This window comes from Hesperophylax consimilis, chromosome 28, assembly GCF_061612785.1.
Source record: "Hesperophylax consimilis isolate HC1 chromosome 28, BYU_Hcon_1.0, whole genome shotgun sequence".
NCBI lineage: Eukaryota > Metazoa > Arthropoda > Insecta > Trichoptera > Limnephilidae > Hesperophylax > Hesperophylax consimilis.
Window position 1 is genome coordinate 18,666,574 of NC_142863.1, and position 19,835 is coordinate 18,686,408.

At 35.4% G+C, this 19,835-nt stretch overlaps 1 protein-coding gene across 1 annotated transcript in view; it reads right to left on the reverse strand.

Annotated features, from left to right (window-relative positions):
- Positions 1-1,761: 1,761 nt before the first annotated feature.
- Positions 1,762-19,835, reverse strand: part of Sac1 (phosphatidylinositol-3-phosphatase SAC1) — a 36,305-nt gene continuing 18,231 nt past the window's right edge. Inside the window, exons 7-14 of the mRNA XM_089648732.1 lie at positions 19,606-19,721; positions 19,257-19,481; positions 15,359-15,526; positions 14,858-15,070; positions 14,118-14,285; positions 13,652-13,753; positions 12,919-13,055; positions 1,762-10,541 (exon numbers count right to left, since the gene is read on the reverse strand). Of these exons, the coding sequence (XP_089504858.1) occupies positions 10,448-10,541; positions 12,919-13,055; positions 13,652-13,753; positions 14,118-14,285; positions 14,858-15,070; positions 15,359-15,526; positions 19,257-19,481; positions 19,606-19,721 (1,223 nt within the window). The 3' untranslated portion in view covers positions 1,762-10,447. The remainder of the gene's footprint in view (positions 10,542-12,918; positions 13,056-13,651; positions 13,754-14,117; positions 14,286-14,857; positions 15,071-15,358; positions 15,527-19,256; positions 19,482-19,605; positions 19,722-19,835) is intronic.

Below are 19,835 nucleotides of genomic sequence, written 5' to 3' on the forward strand. Positions count from 1 at the left end.
TACAATTTTATAATAAAAAATAAATGCAAATTTCAATAGAATTGTGTTAATTTTGGAGGTAGAATTACATGACCTTAGCCTTGCCTGGGCGCTGCGCAAGGCTAAGGTCCTAGGTTCAAATTCCTAGTTCCGAACGTATCTTTTCTGTTTCAAATTTTTGTTTGAGAATTGCTAATATTGTCTTCAATGATTAAATATTCATTTATTATTATTTTGTAAAAGAGAAATAAATAAATAAATTTCTCCAGGTGAATTTATCAGATCTGAAGGAAAATTCTGCATTTATCTAGAGTACTCAATTATCCTTTCTCACCTATAAAATATAAAGTCTACATTCCTTCCTTCAATGTCTATTGAGAGGTATCTCCACAGATCTGTGCGAGTCCATCGTCCATCCGGTAACACAATCAGGTGGTGTCGAGATCAACCGATTCTATACTTTGGAAACCTTTGCAAACTATGTAGTTCTTACATTTGAAGGTCAAACTCTTCCCTCCCACGCATATCTCTTCTACGATTCTCTCCAAGTTGAGGTTTATTCATACCTGACAATTCAGTGATTTAACAGTTAAGGCGATGCACTACGTAGCAATGCAAAATCATGTGTTTTTGGTTTGAAAATTTGGTGGCCTAGAAATGTTTCAGATGGTTTAATTAAATACTGCGAGTATAATACATCTTGGCCTTTGAAATAATCGAGTATTTTTTAGATAAGTGTTTTTGTAAGCCCAGAAAAAATAATGTATAAGGCCTATGAAAACTGCTTTAAAGTTCAAAATCTAGTACTTACGAACCCATTTTCCGTTATGATTTTAATGTATAATGTGGCAAATTAAGTTATTTATAAAATGATAGTAAAAAATTTAAATATTTATGCCTGAACATCCACAAAATAAAATAAAAGGCACTTTTTGGCCATGTATTATTCTTGCATAAATCAAAACAGGCGGATGGTGTTAAGCGGGAATTTAAACCTCATCGCCATCTACGTAAGGGCTGTTACTGATAGCGGCTCCATTTTAAATATTACACGGCATAGTGCATCGCCTTAATCTTGCCGTTCGACCGGTCAGTCGTAGTGTGTTCAATCAACACAAGCAACATTTTCCGTTTACTGTGGTAGCAGAAGGAAATTTTCAAATATTGTCAGGTTATTCGTAACGCTGGAATGTTTGTCTTTCTTTTAAAAAAAAAAAACTCCTCGCTGCTCTTTTTACTGAATATCGTTTAAACTTCTTCCATATGGATGGGCAAGTATCCGATACTCGACGATTTAATCACCTGAAGTTCGTACACAGGAACACGATGCTAGCATTTTTTTATTAATTTGTAAACTCATTGACAACACGAGTTTCCCTTGACCAACCGAGCGAGTCTTTAAATGGTGTCACTTATGTCAGACATTTTGTAACAATGCCTGTGCTTCAGATCCTTGCTAGGAACAAAAGAATCAACAAAAAATGACAAGATACAAAAATAACAAACTGTTTGGTTGTGAGTGAGGTTATGAAAGCATTCTTGTTTGGATGTTTCGAGAAATCAACAACGAAAAGACGTGTATGCGACAAGTTGTTTGCAACGTGAGTACACGACATGAGTATCGGATACATTTCCTTGTGGAAGAAGGGATTTAAAGGTACTAACCAGTGGTATAAAATAAAAATAATTTTGTAACAATAATTTTATTACAACATAAATCAATGCGATAAGTACCTAAAAGAAACATTTTATACAAAATTTACAAAAGAAAAGTTTGCCATGAAAACTGACTAATTTTTTTAATGTGATTTTAATTAACGAAAATGAATTCACTAAAATCAATGAAAAGTTTAAAAAAATTCAAGTCAATTATTTAGAACCACAATTTTACTAACAGGGATGATTTATACAACTTAATAAAAGCTTCATTTAATTTAGTACCAAACCTTTCTAATTATTTATGTGAAAATATTTATGTAGGCGTTGTATTGAAGATAAATACAGATTGAAATGTGCTATAAAAGTAGCTCAATTTTCTTTACTTCTGTTAAAATTGATGAAATCGACGGTCCCAAAGAACAATGTGCAAATTTTTGTTTTGCAGTAGAGCTGTTTAAAGTTCAATTTCTGCATTTTTACTGTTTTTGTTCATATTTTTCTCCAATTAAGGCGATGCACTAAGTCGTGTAATATTTTTAATTGAGCCGCTATCAATAACAACCCTTACGTAGATAGCGATAAGGTTTAAATTTCCGCTTAACACCATCCGCCTGTTTTGATTTATGCAAGAAAAAAACATGGCCAAAAAGTGCCTTTTATTTTATTTTGTGGATATTCAGGCATAAATATTAAAATGTTTTTCGATCATTTTATAAATAACTTAATTCGCCACATTATACAATAAAACCATAACCGAAAATGGGTTCATAAGTAGGAGATTTTGAACTTTAAAGCAGTTTTCACAGGCCTTATACATTATTTTTTTCTTGGCTTATAAAAAGACTTATCTAAAAAATACTCGATTATTTCAAAGGCCAGGATGTATTCTACTCGCAGTATTTAATTAAAGCATCTGAAACATTTCTAGGCGACCAAATTTTCAAACCAAAAACACATGATTTTGCATTACTACGTAGTGCATCGCCTTAAATAAATATGGGTTAATGCAATCAATATATGAAACAATACTTTATTTCTTGATCTCAAAAACAGTGAAAATGCAGAAATGAAACTTTAAATAGCTCTACTGCAAAACTACAAATTTGCACATGCGACATTGTTCTTCGGGACCGTCGAATTAATAAATTTCCTGCCTGGAGTCGAAAGGTTCTAAGTAAATTAAAGACAGCAGTTTTAAGTTCAATTCAGTATTCATCACACTTAAAGAAATTATCTGTTCAATGATATTTTAAACATTTAGATTTTATATTAAAGTGCTTTGCATATGAGGGGTATAAAATCAAAACTGCCATTATCCACACGTTGTTCAATTTCACCTAATGATTGATTAGTAATCTGGATTTCACTCTCTGCACAATATAATCAATTAATACCAAAGCAAAAACGCCTTTCACTCATTCAAAAACAACTTTTAAAACTGTGATCAAATGCAACACCACCTCTCTTCCACTTTTGGTGAGGTTCAAAAGCGCCACTCTCGAAATGCACCAATCACGAGCCAGAAAATATATATGCACTTCGCAAATCCAGCATGGCTGCCGCGCTGGCTGAAGTGCAAAATCGCCACTTTAACAAAATGTTCAGGTTCAAAAACGTCAATAAGTTCAACTGCAAAATCTCCACTATTCAAAAATACATTTGTTTTCAGAGCAGAAACAAACCTAAAGATAACTGATTAGAAAATTCGAATCTATAAAAACAAGCTTACAATTTAAATACTGAACATTTTGCATCGGTGGAAAGTGGCAGTTTTGTTTTTGTACCCCTCAAAATGACATCAGCTGTAATTATGTACACCATGTTACCTTTTCCATGGCTTTAACCATGTTTGATGACCAGATCTGAATAGCCAGGTACATCCTGACCTTCCACTTCCATCTTCAGCTCCACAACATATCACAATTGTGGATGCCATACACAATAGGCTTTGGACTGCTGGGAGTTTGTGCGGTATGTATTCACATTAAAAAAACTGTAAAATGATAATTGATATCATTTTCAAATCTTTATAAAATGGTTGCAGGCACGGTATTTTTAAAAGACATTACATTATGTGAATTTTAATTATTTAAACACACTAAATTACTGTTAAACATAAGGATATGTATGATGGTTTACAACAAAGTCTATTAGCAATATGTAATTATAACCACTTGAGAGATAGAAATTTCCAGATGTTCAGTTTTCGCTCATTACAAAAATCATGTCTGCAAATATTAATATATAAACATATGAACTACTGAAAGCCGCCAATGAGTCTACCTAGATTTCACCGTTTATTCCATATTTTTAGGTTTTATAAAAAATCGTTAAATTTTGCATAAAAATCACCTCCCAAATTTGGGCGGTTATTGCTCTAATGGTATACAAAATTAACACATTTTTGAAAACGCAATAACTCTCCGCAAGCGTTTGAATACTCAAATGCTGAGCAATAACACTAGCTGTACCCCGCCACACGTTGCTGTGGCTCAGTCTCTCTGTGTAGATAGAGAAACAATAGCGGGTGTTGCTTTTACGTCCAACAGATGGCGCTGTTTTTTAAAAAAGCAGGTTGTTACCTGTCACAGGTGACATCTATATAATATAGGTATATAAAAACACGCGCATAATAATTTCAAAGCAATCAGTGAAGAACATTCGGAGATTTAAGATTTTGAACAAATGAACATTTATATAGATAACTGTTATTAGATAAACCTTACTCAATGCGTACATTCATAACCACTAAAGATAGAAATGTGTTGTGGGTAATTTCATACATCTAACAAATACCCTATAATATTAATAATACTTCCAACTTCTGACATTTCCCATATATTCTAATGGCAACCTACTACACTAGCGCCTCCTAGTGGCATGAGTTGTGCGCCTTGGTTATCTTTAATACATTTTAATGGAATTTATGTGAAATATATGAATTACTTTACCTTAATAAATTATAGATTGAAAAAACAATTTAAAAAATGAAGTAACCTACATACGAACTTGCTGCTTTTTTTGTTCATACATAAAAAATATTAAACTCTGTCTTTGAAGGTTTAGAAGGGTAATAAAATATATTTAATAAACAAAAATATATTCAATATATTGATGTTGATTTATAACTTCAACATGAACAGAATGCCACATGGAACCTAACACAGCTTATCTGAATTAACCTTAAAACTTTTATTATATTTGTCGTTGTATGATCCACTTTTTACGTAATCGAGAACATTTTATTTGCTAGTATTTAATGAACTAATATTATATTTCACCAAATAACCTGTCAACGTTTTTCGACATCTTGAAAAACGACTTGGAGTGTTTTTGTTGTTTGTAATTATTACATCCCTTAACAGCACACATAGAATAGAATTTACTTGAAACATTTTTTAAATCAATATTGTTCAAAATTCAAATTAGAAAGCGCAAAACACCGCCACTAAGTACTAAATAAATTCAGTTTGCTGCCATTGAACGGAATGTCTAAGTTAATACGCCACAGTAACGCCTCTAGCGGCCAGCATTGTTGATATTGCCAATGCTTTAATGGAGTTGGACGTATTATTAATATTATAGGGTATTTGCTTCAAGAGAAATTGACCAAACATTTTAAATTCTATGTGAAATTCCGTGTGGAGTGTACAGCAAACTGAGGGTTAGTAAATAAGCGATTTCACCAATCAAAGACACTACAATATTGTCATGCAGATTCATCATGGACTTATAAGTCGCTCAACCAGAATTGAGGTGACCAACACATACTCAAGACTGTGTGTATTGGTATTCGATACACTTCCCGATGTCCTTGTGCAGTGTAATTAGGAAAGACCCTTTTATCTTCGTTACGTCTAATTATTATTAGCGAGAGGTGCAAACAAGGCCCTTCTTCCACAGGGATACTCAACGAGCCATACATTTGTTCGTACACATGCACGCATTTCCTACGTTTTGTAAACCGGCTGGGCAAAGTCACGACTTACATTATGTACGTATAAAATCCTCAAACTTATTCGACTCACAGTAATCTACTTCTATGTTACCTGTTTGTACCTATACTTACAGAGTTTTGTTTTTTATTGTTATTGACATATCACTGATAACATGATCAAAACCCAAAACATGTTTTTTTTTAAAATGTAAGCATATTAGTTGTAAGTCTCTAACTTTAAGCCACTGTTGTAAATATGTATGTCATTAAGTCACTAGATATAAGTCTCAGATGTAAGTCAGTAATTTAAGGCTTAGTCGTAAGTCACTAGATGAAGGTCTTAGATGTAAGTCACTAGTTATTATTACGAATCATAGTCGTAAGCCAGAAATATTTATTAACCAATGTATATAATTGTACAGCGCCTTTGAGGTGATTTTTCACACAAATGGCGCTATATGAATGAGCCAAATATTATTATTATGGCGGAGAAATAAATAAATATGATTGTCTCATCGACACTTCTTCCGGACATTTGGTAACAATACGTGTGCTTTAGTTCGTTGCTAGAAAAAAAACAGTCGACAAAAAATGACAGATACAGCTGTTGTGAGCGAGGTAATGAAAGGTAGTTTTGACTCTTCGAGAGCTGGTGTAGAAGTGGCCATCAATTTCAGTATCGACGTGTACAACAAGATGTTTGCGACGTGAATACACAACATCAGTACCGGATACTTGCGTATTTCTGTGGAAGCAGGGCCTAAGTATACAAGTTGATCAAATTTTAAAAGTTTTACAATTTCAAATTCGAAAATTTTACCGTCTTTTCATTTTATTACCTACCTATATAAAAAATGATATTTTTTTCAATTTCATTGGAATTTTCTTTATTAACTTAACGGACTGCAAAGCTCCTGTCAAATACAAAACCCAGTCGAGCGCTGGCGGTAAAATGATGTTTTGCTCGCCGTACGCCAGCTGACAGTAATTTCTTGATTAAATGATGTATTTGTAAATTGAACTTAGCACATAATGTGTTAATGTATTTAGCAAAATTTTAAGTGTATTACATAAGTAATATCCCCAGAATAGCTACTTATATTTAGAGAAATGATTTGGCTTACCCACATTTTACATAAAAATGTTAATATACAAAGATACTTTTTATGGTTTTATTACATTTTCATTTGTCAGTGTCCTTCACAATAAAAAATAATGTGATATTTTCTTCTAAATAAATGTAGTAATATGACATAATACTAATAGTTCTGTGAACAGTAAACTTCCCGTCCAGAAAGAAATGTTTTTAATTTTATGAAATCAAAAACAATTTTTCTATGAAATCAAGATTTGTAAGTAGGTACTTAAATAACTACCTAATTAATTATAAACCATATATTTTATGTAACAGTTTTTTTTATTTCAAATAAGGAATTATACAATTTTTCCGAAGATACATCACTATCTCGATGACGATTCTTTTTTCAAACTTTCTTCAGGCAGGTAGGTACCGTAATATTAAAAAAATTTAAATAAGTCTAAATAAACATGACGACTGCAAATTTGGAAAAATAATCTTTACTGAACTATTAAAACGGCCACCATCTTAAAATGGAAACGTAACGTTCAAAGAAATTTAGAGATTGTTAGCAGCGTATTCAAATACTGCCGCCACAGTGTTAAGTTAACTTATTGGCCGCCAGAGGCGCCACTCTCATCGCTGTCGGCCAATCAGGGATCTACACTTCGCGGGTGGTTTGCGGTACGGCCGGCAGAGGCGCTGCTGGTTTTAGGCGGGAGCAACTCCCCCCCCCAGGAGGAAGGATTGCAAGCGATCAACACTCTAGCACAGCTGAGCTAAGCGAATACACACCAAATAAAGTTATTGATTGTAATACTGTGGAGACAAGAAAGTATTTCATCATAAACATCTATTAGCGTTTCATTATTGCTAACAAGATAGATGAAATGCAAAATAGTTGAGTTAAAACAATTTTACTAAGAGGTTTATGACGTTCCACAATTGCAATGCTCTTTTTCACAAATAAAATAAATATGTTTGTAAAGTGACAAAATGACAAGCTAGAATAATATTACGAAATATTATTTCCTTGCCAAGCGAATAATACATAATTTAGTATTCTACGAGCATTTTTTAAGGCCTAAAATACCATAAAATCAAGTAAGTTACAGTTGAACTGCTAGCATATTCGCTAGGGATAGGCCAACATTCAAGCAATTAAAAGTGATTTAATTTTCAATTTCACTGGGGTTTTCTTAATTAAAATATCAATGTATCTGAACGAGTACTGTGTTTGACTCAACTCTGGTGGTTAAACTATGCAGAGAAGATCTGGAATGTAATAAAATTTATACACAAATAATAAATCAAAAATTAATAAATTATAATAACTTCATATCAACGACAAAATAGTAATTTTTTAGAAATTTCAAATCTAGCAGTACTATTCAATACGTAGATTCATAATAATAGGTAAATAATTCCATGAAATTTTAATCTACAATATTAGAGGAAAAATTAATCAGTGATGACACAAAATAGGAATCTAATACGTTTAGCAAATCAGAATTTTATTACTAAACCAAATTGTCATCTACCACTGAAGAGATAACAGATGGAAGTGTGTTGTGTCCAAGTAAGCTCAATTTTACCATACTTTCGCTGAATTTGATGAAACATTTTCAAATGTCGAAATTCTTTCATGAACTGATAATCGATATTACTGGTCTGTCTGGGGCCTAGGAGTTGAACTTCTTATGTAAATCATTCTGTATAGATCACACTTTTATTGAGTTATCTATTCAGTGTAATCTACTAACAGAAATGAAGATCTTAAAATTAATGAAAATGGTGAGATTCCCGTGCAAAAAGATGAATTAAATATGAATATTTGGTTTTAGTTTATCGAGGAGACGCTAAAATCTATAGCCATAGATAATAGAAACAAGATATGGCATGGAAGCATTCTGAATGTCACCGGGCTATGATCAAATTGCACTGTATATGCAAGCTTCACCACCAACACAAATGTAAATCTCCGTAACACTAAAAAAAACTGACAAAACACCCTTGTCATTCAATCCTGGGAAACACTTCCTTGGACGTAATAGAGTAGTGGAAGCATAGAAAAAACTTCCACAACATGTCATCATCGATGCTACAAATATAAATCAATTTAAAGCTTGATTGGATTCTGATTTGAAGAGAAGAAAGAATTGACACATTTTAAAATTTAAATGAACTCAATTACTACCTATTAAACTTATTGTGAAATTAGACATGAGCGCATCAGCAGAATGCCAACAACATCAGCAGAAGCTAACAATATCAGCAGAATGCTAACAACATCAGCAGAATGCTAACAACATCAGCAGAATGCTAACAACATCAGCAGAATGCTAACAATATCAGCAGAATGCTAACAACATCAGCAGAATGCTAACAACATCAGCAGAATGCTAATGATATCAGCAGAATGCTAACAACATCAGCAGAATGCTAACAACATCAGCAGAATGCTAACAATATCAGCAGAATGCTAACAACATCAGCAGAATGCTAACAACATCAGCAGAATGCTAATGATATCAGCAGAATGCTAACAAAATCAGCAGAATGCTAACATCAGCAGAATCCTAACAACATCAGCAGAATGCTAACAACATCAGCAGAATCCTAACAACATCAGCAGAATGCTAACAAACTTCAGCAGAATGCTAACAGAAGAATCCTAACAGCATCAGCAGAATGCTGCCTGACAATATCAGCAGAATCCTAACAACATCAGCAGAATGATAACAACAGAAGAATCCTAACAGCATCAGCAGAATGCTGCCTGCTCACTAACTGATAAAGCGGCAGAGCCAACAAAAGTTATGCATACAGCGCCCTTGAGGTGATTTTTCACAAAAACGGCAGAAAACAAATTATCAAATTACTATAATATGGTGTGAGGTAGAAAAAAAGGCAAGGGTGCCGCTGTGAGGAGAGGCGATTTGCAGTAGTATGGGTGAACTTGGTGACACTTGTACATGCGGTTTCATACTTAAAATACTGGCTCATGACACATCTTGCTTGTTACTATTTCCTACGTCCATAGGAATGAGGCTTTCGGAATGTGACCCTTTCGGACGGAACCCATTATCCACAACAGGTAAGTACCAGCAAAAAAATACTTCAGTAAATAAAACAAAATAGATTTGGCTAATAGAATAATTAATAAATTTTACATAACCTAAAAAAAACCTCATAATCTAACAATTATATAACTATAAAAGGAATCAATAATTTGAATTTTTTCACATCTGAACGGTTGACGTTGACCTCGTGGACCGCCAATTCTCAATCCGTTAAATTTGATTAAACGTGAGAATCGTCAGTTGCCGGAACCGTTGAAATATAGAAATAACTAATTGCCAAATTTAATTACGATGTCAAATGTGTGGGGTTTCGAACTACCAAGCCTTAAGGTCAGTTTTTTATACCGACTGTCACATTCGGCACTGTCATAATTCGACGTCCGCGCAATTTTTAATATTCTGACATTTAAAGGGTCTTCCGTTGAATGCCGATTTTTGCTGACCGTTATGCTTGACAGCATAATCAAACAACTGAACATAAAATATGACAAACCGCCGTCAGAGTGAAATTCGGCAGAATAACGGAAACCTTTTAAATGTAAAAATATTAAAGATGGCGCTGATCATCGAAACACGATGTCTAATGTGACGGGCCTTAGACATTATAGATAGATAATTTGACAGTAGTTTGTTTACGCAGTGAAGTTGGGTGCGGGTGTGGTGTGATGGCACCATCTATTGTTTGGCGCCGGAAGTTACACCACCAGAATATCATAAAGGAAATGCCTGGTTTGGTGGGGGAAAACGCGCCTGGGGGGGGTTCAACTCGCGCAGCTTCGGGTAGTCCACAAATTCCTTGCCATATCTGTAAAAAAAATATAACAATTTTTACAAGGAGAAATTTATGTCTTCATACTGTATAATACGTGTCCAGAATTATGCCAGCATTTTCAATCAAATTCATATTTACGTAAAATTGAAAGAACACTCTGACCCTGAAATCTTCAGATACTGTGTCGCACATAAAAGATATTTAATTCAATTAACTCCATCAAATAATATGCCATATTCATGTTATATTCATACACATACCATGTTAACACACTTCAATCAGACGAAAATAGGGTCCCTTTCGATAAAATGGATTTTGCTTTAAACCGCTATGTCTTTTAAAATAATACATATATTTGAATTAATTTTTTTACATAGCAGTCACCACACACCAACTATAAAAGAACTGTCTGAAATTAAAGCCTACTGTAATACACCTCCATAAACTGAAGTTAAAGCCAGTTCTGGGACGTTTAGTGATGTTTTATGTGTAATAAATTTATGTATTTTATTACATTACAAAACAAAAATTACTTTCACCTTTGCACAAATCGTTATAATAAAAGAATGATTTCCGCATCTCCAATGCCATAAGTGCAAGGAAGTTATTACCCATTCTACATGTTTAGGTTTAGTATAGTTTCCTTTTGATTAAATATTCTTCCACACAAGAGACAAGAAGATAATTGTTTATACATATATTTATATGTAGTTGGGACTTGCACAAAATGATTGATATTTTTTTTTTTTTTTTTTTTTATTTTTTTTTATTTTTTTTATTACATTTATTATATAAGTACATTTTTATTTGTTTGTTACAATATAAGATAAAATATTTCAGGACCCCTCTTCCATAGAAGCATTAGCTTGTGGCTGGAAGAGGAGTGTACATTGTTTTATTGCAATAAGTAAGTAATTAAAAATTAAATGATTTTAAACTTATTTAAATGAAGTGAGTTATTTTTCATGAAGTGAGTTATTCTAAAGATTAATTCAATTGGAGACATTTTTATTTTTTGTGAGTTTGTCTTTAAAATATTTTTTTACAGTGTTTATTATTTTGATGTTATCATTAATGTTTCTAATTTCTTCAGGTAGTCGATTGAAAAAAATTCTTGCCCGGTAAGTGTAATAATTTTGTGCAAAGGAAGTGTTTAATTTTGGGCATGGAAAAATATATTTAAGTCTAGTACGGTTTTCAGTTAGAAATTGATACTTGTCTTTTTCTTTTATGATTTGAATTAGTGCATTTTTAATATAAAGATCTTTAAATGAAGGCACTTGAAATTCTTCGAATAATCGATCCGTTGGGTAATCGGAAGGTTTTCGTAATATTATTTTAATTATTAACCTTTGTACCACTTCTATTGATATACAATATTCATATAGAATTATCAGACAGAAATGCCTTTACAGCTACTCAAGTAGGACCGGCGTGCAAGGTAAAACAGCCCTTCTCGCTGGGGGTGTGTTAAGAGATGCTTTGTTGAGAGTCTTTTCGAAGAAGGAAGGAGTGAACATGGGTCTTGAAGAAGGAAGAAATAACCCATTCTTACATCACAAATTTCAAACAAGAGATTAATGAAGAGTGCACGTTTGGTGTGTTTTCAGACTGTACATCGGTGCTGTGGGGATCAATGTAGCTAGTTCCTTGGATCATCTTCCATAAACACTGGTCTGGGGCAGTCAACTCTTAGATCAGCAACATCATCAGCTGTAGGCAGACTGATAGAACCTAAGCGCAAGCCAAATACTATGTTTGGTGATCGCGCTTTCGGAGCATCTGGGCCAAAGGCTTGGAATAAACTCCCTCCGGAACTAAGATCCATAACAAGTCCAACAGAATTCAGGTCTAAACTAAAAACTTACATTTTTAAGCTGTCATACCCTTCAATTAAATATACCATTCCTGAGAGAAAGTCCAGTTATATCCAATTATGTCCTAAATAATTAAGTGTTAATCTCAAGTGACCTACCAGGTAAGTATTGTATTGTATATTATCTCAATATATAGTTAGTAATAACATAGATCATTGTAGAAATGTATTATATATTTGTACAGCGCACTTAAGGTGATTTTGCACAAAAACGGCACTATACAAATCATTCAAATATTATTATTGAATACTGATAGAACAGGGACAGCATTCTGGCACACTTGACACCTGTGCTCCGAAGATTGCAATCATATGTTAAGATAGGGGAATCTACAAAAAAGAGCATCTGTTTCTGCATGAGTCAAGGGTTTTTGTTTTGGTATTTTGGGGTTCCAGACCAAAGGCAAACTTGCTTGTGCGTCAGTCTTGAAGAACAATCAATTACAATAATTTATCATGGAGTCTGTAATGGCTAACCTGCGTGCTGCTGTCATTAAAACACATATGATCAATATGGATCTTTCGATCGTTTACCTGAAGATGATGGCAATGGTGGAGCCCACCATGCCGCCCCAGAACATGAGGTACAGCAGGATCTCGGTGGAGTACTCCGTGGGCAGAATGGCGCTGGCGAAGAACATGGAGATGGCAATCAGTAGCACCGATGGGAACTGAAAACAACCAACAAACACATTAATTTAACCTCTTGACATAGGAGTAGGAAAATAGACAAAATACCCCAGACTGAGAATTTGTCAGTTCATCTGACAGTTCTCAAAGCATAAAGGTTAAAATCACACTGCGAAAAATTCGAGAATGGATGATTTTTAGAGCACTTACATATGAGCGAGTGCCGAGCATGGTCGTAAAAAATATCGCTCACTTGTTGATTGATTAATAAACTTTTTAAAAATAAAGAAATTTTCCCTGGTTCTGCGTCTTCTTCTGCCACAAACTTCCGCATCATATATTCTCCTCATACCCTGAGCACAGGACCATCGTAAGATTTCTGTAGGTCCCAGAAACCGCGTTGGGCTAGACATGTTGAAAGAATGCCAGATGACATGATATTAAAAATTATGAGTGTGTGGATACCCCAGTGGAAGCTACTCAGAGACAGACCAAGGAAGAGGTGAATATTGTAAGGAAGAGGGTTGGAGCAGGATAGGAAGGACTGAGTACTGGAGGCGAATGACGAAGGACCGCAGCCAGTGGAGAGCATTTGTGGAGGAGGCCAAATCCCACCCTGGGATGATGATGTACTTACAGTAATGTATTTCCAGTCCTTATCTTTGTGAAGTGGACACGGCACAGTTATGCCCTCACCATCCTTTACCTTGTAATGGCCCAGGAACAGGTCAATGGAATCCTGAAAAGCATATTTAAAGATATCTATTCATAAATTAGCACTCCATGAGTCCATCAGATATTTTCAATTTTTCTCCCAATCAAACAATAAATTTTTTAAATAAGTTGGTTTTAAATCATGAAACTAATGATTAAAAAAAACTGTGGAATTTTCCAAGTTTTCGCTGACCAAAACTGGCAGTGAACCTGTTAAGTGATCAATTTTGAGTGAGTCTAATGACTTATGTGATAAGTCTAATAACTTAAGTGCACAAGTCTTACGTCTTAAGTGTTGTAATCTTAAGTACTAAGTCATGACTTAAGTACTAAGTCATGACTTAAGTGATAAGTCTGAAGTGGTAAGTGTAATTGAAATAAGAAGTGACCTGTCTGAAGCCATCGGCAAAATTGTTCTTGTAGTACCGGGTGAGGGAATTGATACCGTCTCGGAGCATGCCCATCTTGGTGCGCTTTCCAGTCCGCGTGAAGTCATTCTTCAGCGCCCCCGTTCCAGAGTACTGGACGGAGATGACGTCCGCGTTGTCGGCCCACACCTGCGATGTAAAATACAAATCATATTAATAATGACGGATTAGCTAAGTGAACAAATGCATCAGGTTTCCACCCAGGAGTCGTGCGTTCAATTTCTCTGCTAGCTAAGACCTTAAACAATACACAAGCAACATTGTCCGCTTATAATGATGGTTGTAGGCCGTATTCAAATATTGTAAGATTATTCGTAACCCGGGAATTATTATCTTTCTTTTTAAAAATAAATGATTGAGATTTATTTATTCAGAATTAAAGGCACAAGTGCCATAGTTATTGACAGTCGTAATGCAAATAATATTGAAAATAAAATATAGAACGAAAGAAAGAAAAATTATGTAAGTAAACAAAACAAAGGAAAAAAGAATATACATTAGTACAAAGCAAATGAAATCAATGAAGAAGAAAAATAAAAATGAAAATCTATCGTGCATTTGCCGCGTTAAAACATGCACTATTTTAAATTTAACACAACTGTTAAACAGCCAAATGTATGGTAAATGATTGTTTATCAGTTGTGTAAAATTTGAAACATGTTTATTGATAAGGGGGTAAATATATAACATAATGTATTTACCTTCTTAAACAGCATCTCCAGGTCTTGGTCCTCGATCCTCTCCTGCTGTATCACCTCGAGTCTCTTCAAGACGGCGGCCAGAGAGCGGCGTGCGAGCATGGACTGCACCACGTTGGTGCGGTCCAGGCAGTCCACGCAGTTTGTGCGGAACGTTCCAGATTGCTGGGAGTTTACTAGACCATTGCGACCCAACAGGAAATAACTGAATTCATCCTGGAATAAAAACAATTTATGGATGAAATGGTGACAATTTATTGATGAAATGGTGACAATTTATTGATGAAATGGTGACATTTTTTGTCGCAGAGTGAGTCAGGGGGATTATGACATACCCAATTGGTGCACTAGGCTATTTTGCAAGGCTAAATTGATATGAGTTACACACGTGTTTTCGATGTGCACGAAACTCGACGGACAAGAGCGGAACACCTCTGACACTGAACCAGTGCATAAAAATCTAATAAGTAAGATGGGTAATATAAATAAATGAAGAATGTATACTTGTTCAAGGGACAGGCGGTCAATGAGTATGTTGAGACGATCCCATTTCATATGTCGGCACTCGGCGTGAAAATCGAAGCTCTCGTAGCGCAGCGACGAGTCGGCCAGCTGCGCCACGCTGTTCCTGTACTCCACCTCCAGGCTCTCCTCCGCTCCTCGGTGGTCAATCTATAACAAATACATCACAATTGGTATTAAAGGCGTCTACGGACGGCTGGCCGGCCCAGGTACATCTTACTGGCCTTTCCTTAAGTTATTATTCAATCTCTTACCACATGCTATCTTAACCCTTGGAATCCCAGAGAATTCATAGCGGATTTGCTAGGAACTCACCGCACTTTTTTATTTATTTTATTCGCTTGGCTAGGAAATAATGTACCTTAAAATTATTCTAGCTTGTTGTTACGTCACTTGCAAATATGTTTATTTTATCTGTGAAAAAGTATCAAATATCACAATTCTGATTTTCAAAAGGCAAGGTACTGTATTTCGACGGTCCCGAAAAACAATTTCGAATGTGTAAATTTTTAGTTTTGCAGTTTAATATTTCGTTTTTGCATTTTTACTGTCTGAAAAACTGAATAATAATTATTTTAATCAAAAGATATAGCAAATATCTAGTATGGATATAAATTACTTTCTTTATTTATACAAAATATAACATTCTTCTGCAATACGTGCACAACCAACTATCAGACACATTCACTAACCAATAGGATGCATGATCTAGGCCAGTGTTCCGCAAACTTTTTATGTTCACGGTACACCTAACTAATCAAGAAATTTTAACGGTACACCAAAGAAAAAAAAACAAGGTAAATTTTGGATAGGATTGGCTAGGCTTATTACGAATAACGGCGAACTTTGAGGTTAAACTACGAAAGCTGCATGTCATCATAATTTAAAAAAACATCCCAGGTTTTGAATGGTTTGTTTGGCAAAGCAGGGTTTGTCTAGCCGGGTTTGTGTAATTATGATTGATATTTATCACATAACAGTGACAGAATGACCGCGAACTGTCACCGAATCGGTTCGAGAAGTGAATTTTAATTTTACGCAATTGATAATTAAAATGCATCTTTTCCGCCACCACCAAGTCAAAAAGTTTCATTTTATAGTAATTACGGCATATCTAAAGTTTTTTTCGTAATAAGCGTGGCCACTCCGAACCAAAATTTACCAAAAACAATGTTTTATTAATATTTATTATTAAAATCAATATAACATGAAAAGATGTTTAATGCGAAATGTGAGCCTGTTTAACTGAACACAGACGATCAAAATTTGAAACAATCGTTGATAACGCTGCTCGCATCTCTTCGTCGATCGTCCTCAGGCGTTCTCTTTTTTTTAACTTTATCGTTGTGAGAGTTGAAAACCCCAATTCGCATAATAGGTCGTGGCAAATGGTAATAGAATTGCAATAGCTCGCTTTGACAGCAGTGGATACTCATTTTTTACGTGGAGCCAAAAATGTGCTAACTCTGTTTCAGAAAATTTTAATTTTAGTGTCCGATCAGTTTTAAGCTCCATGAATTCTTCCTGCTCGTTTATTGGTAAATGTCCAAGGGAAATGCTTTCCGAAAATGGATTTCTTACCCAATCCATAGGTTGCAGGTCACACTTAGGAAAATATGAGTTCATTTTTTCTGCTAACAGCTCCAAGTGTTTCACTATCAAAGCCTGCACTTTTTTTTCTGAATCGGCAGCCATAACATTTGGAAACATTTCGTTAATACCATTGGTAGCGTGGCTGATCCATAGCACCAACTTAGCGCGAAAGCTTTCAATCTTGTCCGAAGACGTTAAAATGTTACAATTTCTTCCTTGCATTTTTTTGTTCAGCTCATTTAATTAGCGAATATGTCCGCCAGATATGCAAGTTTTGCTACCCATATCTTCTTTTTTAAATTTTATGTTGAAATCTTTTAAAATCTTTTTAATGTTATGTTGTCACGCGCATGCACCCCGATAGCTCGTGCGCAATCACGTGATAATGTAGCAATAGCACCCCACTTATGTAGTGTAGCACACGTGATAATGTAGCGTAGCGGCGTAGCACACGGCCACTTCCCAGCGATCGAGTCCCACCCACGCCACCTCCGGCCGCCGCGCCGCACAGAAAAGTACAGACCGATTTACAGAGCACTTTGTGAGAAGTGACGCGGGACTCGCGGCACACTTACAAATGGCCACGGCACACCAGTGTGCCGCGGAGCACACTTTGCGGAACACTGATCTAGGCAACAAGTTTGGGGGTACTATTGATATATTTATTGATTACTAAACATTGATTGTTTATCTGTGAAAAAGGGTGTCTCAAATTCTGTGTCAAATTTCATAATTTTGGATAGCCCTGACATATTAATGTTGATTCACTTTCATGTTCCTACCATAATATCATGGTTCCCTAGTATGTATTATGGTAACAAACATACTACGGTTTCAGGCTACAATTCTGTTATAAATAGATTACACAACACTTGTAAATCGTATAATGTTTTTAATATGATATCGAAATATAAATCTGTACTGACTAAACATTTTAGAAGTGCTTATATAAATGAGATAACTGCATAACAGGTTTTTGTTTTTGTGTCTTCTTTATTTCTCCTAATAACTTTGTACTAATGTGAATTCTTATTTCTGTGTTCGTATACGCTAATCTCCGAAACCGCCAAACCGATTTCAATGAAATTTTGTTAATGTACACATGGTTGGTTCCAGCTTAAAAGATGGGATTGTTTTGGACTCAATAGGTGGCGCTGTTGTCGAGATCTAAAAAATACATACAACCACGAATTTTAACTTCTCTACACCCCTTTTGTCGCATTTTTACTTTCTAACAATAATCACAATCTGCTGAAGTGATTGATATCAAATGATACGTCAAAACAATTTCTACGATCCATGTGACTTGCGCATGTATTCTATGTGTGTCAAATTCATAAAATATCCGACAACAGATAAAGGGCGGTCTACATAAAATGAGGTCTACATAAAATGCGGTCTACATAGAAGCCGGTCTGTGGCAGGACAACATCTGGCAACTTATAATTTTTTCCTTTCTTTCCGTATAGTAATACAACTGTCAATAACTTTCATGTATCAAAATAAATTATATAATATTTTTTTAATCAGACTGAAAAAAAAACTTTGCTCTGAATATAAGTACAGTGGTACCTCGACATACGAGTGCGCCCCAACATACGAGTTTTTCGAGATACGAGCCGGCGAGCAAGTGATTTTTTGCTTTGAGTTATGAGCGAAATTCGAGATACGAGTTCGGTTTAGCAGGTCGGCCGGTAGCGCGCATGCTGATCTGATCTTTTTAATGACACTTGCCTAACTCATTTCCGGAACATTCTGAGAGGGAGGAAGAAACAAACCTCCTTGGACATGTTTTTTTCTAAACGGCCTACAGGTGAAAGCGAGAAAAATATAGAGAAAAAGGCAAAGACCAGTAAGGATATCTAATTTATTTATTTACATTTTCTTTTTTGTTTTTGTACAATAAATATTTGTCATTTATAAATACGTTTTTATAATTCAAAACCACGTAACAAAAATAACTGGGGTGACCTTTTGGGGGTTGGAACGGATTAATGGTAGTCTAATTGTTTTGTATGGGGAAATCTGCATCGATATACGAGTAATTCAAGATACGAGCAAGGTTGCGGAGCGAATTAAACTCATATGTCGAGGTACCACTGTATGTAGTTATCCTGGGAAACTAATTACTTAGGATAGATATGTACGATTTTCATACAACACATTATCTGGTAAGTACTAGGTCGCGGAAGGATGGGATTCTAAGGGGAGACAGTAGTCTGTAGCAGCCTTAATTTACTGTGACTTGTAGCGCAAGTACTAATAGAAATACTAGACATTTACTCACCAGGTTGACCAGGACTTGAGGCCCGTAGGTGTGCACCTGCTGTTGGAAGTGCAAGCGCGCGGCGGGCAGGTGGTCCACTGGGTGCAGCGTGGGGCGAGGCTTATAGCGCAAGTCGGGCAGCTGTGACCAGTGCAACGGGATGGAGCCACGCGTCTGCACAAACGAGGAGCGCCAGCCATAACACTCCACGATCTGCTCCGTCTCCACGTAGTTAGCAACGCTTCCCTAGACGGAAACCCATTCACATTAATACCAGTTCGAGACAAAATCAAATCTGGCTGAATCTTTTGCAAAGTTTTGGATGGAGTCCACGATTAAGTCGTATGTATAGAAGATATTTATATCTCACCTCCTGGTCGATTCCCCGCATGAAGAGCCTTGGACCAGCTCGGTTTACGGAGCGCCGGGACACCAGGGTCCAGGTGAACATCTTGCTGTTGATGACACAGTGGTTTATAGACACAACTGTACAATTGCTGTTAAGGCAAATTATGCTGACAAGTGATATTGTTATTAGGTAGGTACATAGGTATTTTTTATGCATGCAAGCATGTGACCATTCTAAGATTCTGTAGGACC